Source organism: Varanus komodoensis, unplaced genomic scaffold (assembly GCF_004798865.1).
Source record: "Varanus komodoensis strain SLA01 unplaced genomic scaffold, ASM479886v1 scaffold29_1, whole genome shotgun sequence".
Classification (NCBI taxonomy): domain Eukaryota; kingdom Metazoa; phylum Chordata; class Lepidosauria; order Squamata; family Varanidae; genus Varanus; species Varanus komodoensis.
This window is the reverse complement of record NW_025335759.1, coordinates 44,120-50,322: the sequence shown is the minus strand read 5'-3', so window position 1 is coordinate 50,322 and position 6,203 is coordinate 44,120. Positions and strand designations below refer to the sequence as shown.

General features: G+C 48.3%; 1 protein-coding gene across 1 annotated transcript in view; it reads left to right on the top strand.

Annotated features, from left to right (window-relative positions):
• Positions 1-881: 881 nt before the first annotated feature.
• The window catches only part of LOC123026018 (sulfotransferase 2B1-like), a 6,331-nt gene continuing 1,009 nt past the window's right edge, over positions 882-6,203 (top strand). The window contains exons 1-5 of the mRNA XM_044435253.1: positions 882-1,025; positions 1,401-1,552; positions 2,997-3,205; positions 4,270-4,396; positions 5,647-5,741. Coding sequence (XP_044291188.1) covers positions 1,414-1,552; positions 2,997-3,205; positions 4,270-4,396; positions 5,647-5,741 — 570 coding nt within the window. The 5' untranslated portion in view covers positions 882-1,025; positions 1,401-1,413. The remainder of the gene's footprint in view (positions 1,026-1,400; positions 1,553-2,996; positions 3,206-4,269; positions 4,397-5,646; positions 5,742-6,203) is intronic.

The following is a 6,203-nucleotide window of genomic DNA, read 5'->3' as shown; positions in this document are numbered from 1 at the left end:
TCAAAGTAAGTGGGAGCTGTGTCTGAGCGATGTTCCTTCTTCGCCATCTTCCCTCCTAGAAGCAAAACAAATCCTAAGTGTTCAGGAGTCCATAGCAAAACACTAACAGTGAAGTGATTCATGGTGCTTGGGCTTGCAGGAGAGGCGGAATCCTTACCACTTGCCAACAAGACAAGCGTGGATTGGGCTACTTTCAGATCCACTCATGCTCCAGTGTGCAAATAAAACAATGAGGATGCCAGTGAAGAAACCTGTCCCAATTCCATCGAGATTCCTGCATTAATGCTGCTCTATTGCAGCAATGGGGATACCTTAGCAATGTAGAAAAATCCCCAGTGCAAATTCCACACCTGCCATGTAATTGCTAGGCAACTTTGTGAGATCTCCATTTGCAGCCTCTTCACTACATGGAGAGAAGAGTCTTGGTCTACATGACTTCTCCAATGGTGGCTACAGAGGAGCCCTGCCTTTTTGTGGCCTGGCTAGATCATAGTCCTTCTCGCACTCAGCAGGCAGATCTGAAGGGAGGTTGTAAGCATGCTTGTTGGTGCAACCTTGGAGCTTTTCCACGGGAGCTTTGTAAGCACGTCAGATAAGCACAGAAACCTCCGTGATGCAGATTGGGGTGCGGGAACCCTTGCGGGTGGGGTGCTCATCTGGACAAAAATCCTTGCCAGTGCGGCCCCATTGGCACTGCCAGTGAGAGCTTCTATGTGGATCAGTGTCTAAGGATGCAAAAAGCCATGGGTCTGCCAAGGCCAAAAACTTGACTCTGCTAAGAGGTGCGCTCCATCGGCTTCTTCGTCAATGTGTCCTGTTTCCATTTATGTAATCAAAAGGTGAATGTCCCCTTATACACTGTTTCAATATTAACCCTGCTTTTGACTTTAAGCAAACAGGAAGCAACAACCTGTGTGCTGACATTCCTCATCATTCTGCATGAGTTGCAGGCGTGCAAGGAGTGAGGTAGCAACATTCAGAGACTGTGGAGGGTGGACCTCTTGCCACGCAGGCTGAATTCCTCGGTGAGTGGACAAGTATTTGGGTTGTATGGCCGGGAGATTCATGGTCCCTGTCAATGCTTTCCCTGCTGCACTTCTTTTAAAAGCTTGACCCAACAGATGCATAGAACCCAGGGCATCTCCTTTTCAGACTGGATGCCCTCACTTGTGAGTAGCTTTTCTTGAACTCTGAGGAAATGTTAATTTTGACATAGTGTACTTCAATTTTCACCTCTGTGACATAACTCTGGAATTCCACTTTCCGGGTGTCAAACTGGGAGCCAGTCTATAAGCCATTCATGGTGCATGTTTTGCTGGTTGCAGGAAACAAACAACAAAAATTCTGACAGGTGTTGTAGTGTACCTCTCTCTCTGCTTCTCTCTCTTTTCCATATGCAGATATTTCCCTGCAATGTCATCAGAGACGTATTTCACCTACAAGGGCACCCCATTCGCAGAAGGTGAACACTCAGTGGAAACACTCAGCTTTGTGGAGAATGAATTCCAGCTCCTGGATGACGATACAGTGGTGGTCACTTACCCCAAGTCAGGTCAGTGGTGCTTCTATATCCCTAAGGAGAATCCTCCTAAATGAACTATAAGTTTTTGCTCTGGGTGGTATTAATTCATTTCCCTTCAAGTGAAATGCAGCATGGATACAGATCAATAAAGTAATTTATCTCCCCATCATCATTGCTGAGTCCCAAAACCAAGTATTTCAGGAATGTCCTTTAATGGACCCATACTGTACTGACGGTGCAGCTCACTCGGTCTGGATGTGGACCTTGAGAGACAAGATAAGGCAGCACGTATGGTTTGTATTGTGAACTTTGCACCCAGACTAGGAGCAGGGTGCTGCTCTTCTACAGAGATCCCGGCAGCACCTCCGCCTCTCTTCCTCATAGTGTGGGGGACAATCTCGGCACTGCCAAGAGCTCCTTTCTGAATATCTCTTGCAGCGAGGAGGAAACTGGGCCAGCCTCCCCTCTGTGCTTCCCCGCACTCTCTGAGAGCTTGGAAGCGACCCATTCTAGAGGGTTCCAGGCAGCCACAGTGGATTTTGCCCTCACATGATTTCCAGGAGCGCCAGATGATCAATAGCTACCTGGGAGTGCAGAAAGCTGTATAGTGTGACCGATCTTCCCTTTGCAGAGTGATTTCAGGCTGCAGTTCCAGCTTGGGGAGGCCTTTGCTGCTCAGCTCACTCCTCACTCTCCATCAATAGAGTCCAATCAGATCAAACAGCAGAAAGTGCAGGGTCATATTCCAGCTCAAAGTCTCTGGTACCAGCCCGATTCTGGAGTTTGCATCAGGAGAATTGTGTCGCAGATGCTGCCATACTTTGCTAGTCAACATAGGAGGAATGATCACTGCATGGTCCTGAGAGCTGTGCAAGAATTGCCATTGTGCAAATCCAAATAGCTTGCATCTTCGGAGCAGGAGGAGGAGGCTATGGTGATGTAAATGAAAATCAAAAATGCGTGTGGTTATGGCAGGGGAAGAGGGTTCATGGATCATGTTTTCTTCCTGGAGTTCATGGCCTTGCATAAAGTACATAGGGTACTTTGCTGACTCCCTTTCAGCAGGAGGTATACAAACAATCCTGGGATATCCTTGCAGGGCCTTACTGGCCACATCACTATTTAAGATACGAACGCTATTTAAGGATTGCATCACACAAAAAGACAAGCATGTTATCATTAGCTTGATCCCATGGTCAAAAACTTCACTTGGCCCTGCCCACACCCTGCCCACCCCAGGAAGGACGTGTTCATGCAAATGCGGCAGTGTTCAACCGGTCATGACTCTGGGGGATCCAGGCCTTAAAGCATTTCTGGTAGCTACTTTCAGTTTAAAGAAATCTGTTCTGTCTTGAAAAAGCACATAGACTTGCAAAGGGCTGACAATATTTGTGGGTAGTGCAAGTGAGAATTTGGAAAGTGATTGCTGGACCAGGAGAAGAGGGAGCTCTGTGATGTGTTTTTCCTCCCTCAGGCACCTTTTGGATGCAAGAGATCTTGGGCTTGATCCGGAATGATGGGGACCCCTCAAGAGTTCAGAATTTGGGAGTACTGGAGCGGCCCCCATGGATTGAGCATGAGTGTTTCTTGAAGCGTGCCTTGGCACTTCCTCCACCCAGGCTGCTATCCAGTCACCTGCCATTTCATGTCTTCCCTAAGTCCTTCCTCCACTCCAAAGCGAAGGTAGGAGAGGAACCGTTACAGTTGAAGTTCACTTGCACCTTCTGGTAGGCTGCAAAATGTAGAAAAGGAATTCTAGGATTACACAATGAATACTAAAACATAGGCAAGGTTAGGGAAATTCTTCTGAATGGTCTGCTGATGCTGAAAAGAACAAAGTATAGTTGTAATCCCCCTAATACGTTCAGTCTGTATCCTCACTGGAGGCTTCTTGGCTACCCAATGGACCATGGAATGTGACATGCTTTCTCTTTTAGGGGCCAGACGGCCTTCTCAGCAGAATACTGCAAAAACGTTTCCTGGAAATTCAGAGTTCAGTGGCATAGACTGGGGGAATCTTTGAGCTGAAAGGGCTTGCCAGGACTCTTCTTTTCCAAGCCCATGCCAATGTAAGACAGCCAGCACTGCAGGCTCCCTGAACACATGATATATAGAAATAGCACCAGCTAAGGAGAATGCCAATTCTTCAGAAGAGGCAGGTTCTCCTGCAGAGGAAGGAACATTTTCTGTTTCCCTCGGATTCCCATCACTTCTTTGTGCTGTGTTTGGTTCTTGAGAACATAGGAACTTAAGAATACAAATGCTGCATTGGTACATATTTACTTTCCTGTATTCATATGTAGACACACTCACAAAGACAAATACTATGCAGACGACTTCTTTGCTGACTGGAGATTTTTTGTAACAACGGGATGAGTTCCCGTTGCTTTGTCCCAGCTCCTGCCAACCTTGCAGTTCAAAAGCATGCAAATGCAAGTAGAGAAAGAGGTACCACTTTCGCGGGAAGTTAACAGCGTTCCGCGCACTTCAGTGTTTATCATGAGGCCACATGACCACGGAGAGTGTCTGCAGACAAATGCTGGCTCGCTTGGCTAGGAAATGGAGAGCAGCACTGCCCCCTAGAGTCAGACATGACTGGACTTAACATCAAGGGGAAACCTTTACCTTTATTCATATGTCGATGCACTCACACAGACAAATAGTATGCATCCTTTCCTGATTGGAGATTTTTTTGTAACCGGAGGAAGTTCTGCTCATGCTTAACAGGATTCCTCTCTGATCCTCAGGTTATCTACACCATGCGCAACCCCAGAGATGTGCTGGTTTCATTCTACTACTTCGCCAAGGGCTGCAAAGCGTTCAAGAACTTGGGAACATTGGCAGATTTCATGGAGGAGTTCCTGAGTGGAAATGGTATGGCAGGAGGCAAATCAGTGGATGTCTATGCTTGGGATCTCCAGAGCCACTGAACCATTTCACTCCATTCTAACCTTGTAGCCAAAAAGAGAAAACCGCAAAGGAGATTTCTAGCTACAAGCACACTGCAGTGATTCTTTTCCTTGTAATCCCCTGATTTCCTGAGGGAATCCATGGAATGGTGAATTTGCCACAGTTCTGAAAGTGGCCATTTGTCCATGAGTCTGTCTGTCTGTCTGTCTGTCTGTCTGCGTGCCCACCTGCCTGCCTTTCTCATCAGCGTGCAGCATTTCCCTCAGAGGCAGGTGGGGCAGAAGGTGGTCCGCCAGGAGTGGGGTGAAGGGCTGCCTGTAGGTGGAGCAGTCTTTCAAGTCCCGAGCAACCAGCAGCCCCCTCAGAGAAAGTGCAATGCTCATGAGTGCGAAGCAGGCTGTTTCGATCCGTGTGTGTGCTTGAGTGCTTGCATAGTGGGGGAAATCAATGCCACTACAGCACAGGAGAGAAAAGCCAGGAAGACCTGCAGCAGCATCCTGAGCACAACAGGGAGATGCGGTGCCTGGAAACGGAAGCAAGTTAGGAGACCACTCCTCTGTGGTTACTATGTTCCACATTTACCTACCAACTGGTTTCCTCAATACTCAGGTTTCCACCCTGCCTGCTCAGCCCAGGTCAGGTGGCTGCAGCAGCTTCTATTGCTCTTTGCAGGGAACTCTGGAGCAGCTGTATATGAAGCGCCATAATGGAAGGCATAATGCCAGGTTTAGATGACTGGAGAAACCGTAGTGGAGCAGTGATGCCAAAGAACAGACTGTTGTTTCCCAGCAGGATGCCTGGCTGTGTCTCGTACGCATTGGCCCAGCGCCTCCCTGATTTCTCCCGACATTCCCAAAAAAGATGGCCTTCTATTTCTGCTGCTTCCTGCTTTAATCCTTCTCCTGTGAGTGCTGCCCTCACACAAGGAGGAGCTATTTGTCTGCTCAGGCTCTGCCTCCTCTCCTGCTATCCAGGGGTTTCTGCACGCCCAGCAAGTATATTCCCCATTGCCCATGGGGGGAACATGCAGGGAGGTTCCCTGGGAGGGATCTCTTTCAGGGGTTTGTGTGAGGAACTCACACAGGGGCTCAGTTGACACAGTTGTGATTCATCTTGCAGGTCCCCACTCTGGACAGAGACTTCAAACCACCCTTCCGAGTCCCACCTGCATCCACTCAGCTGCTTACTCTTGTTCTATATCTTCGCCCTTTCAGTGCTATATGGTTCCTGGTTTGACCATGTGAAAAGCTGGATTGGGGTGAAGGAAAGACCCAATGTCTTCTTCGTCACTTACGAAGAGCTCCAGCAGGTATGCCTTGCCTTTTCAGTATGTTCAGGTTCCAGTTGCTACCTTGCTGAGCTGACAAAGCTTCATTCCTTGAGAGTTCCACACAATTATTTTCAATGCAGACACAGCAATTAAGGAGAGCCTCTCGTAAGTACAGGCCTTTCCCACACTGCACCCTTGACTAGGCTTTTTCCCCATTTGGTTCCCAGTGTAAGGAAAGGGACCTGTAATGTTGTGTGTTCACTGGGCGTTGTGCTGGCTGAGATGCATCCGGGGACAAGATGGCAGGCAGTGCTTTGACTGAGAAGCCGAGGAAGGAATCCAGTTTTGTGCTCCTGGCTGCTCTGCCCTGGGATTGCCAGGAAGCCAACACATTAAAGGGCCAAGTGTGCCCACCACTTGACATCCCTCTTCTCTGTGTGTAATGAATTATGTCGCAGATTCTCCACACACTGAGAATGCACTTGCTCATCTTTGCAATTT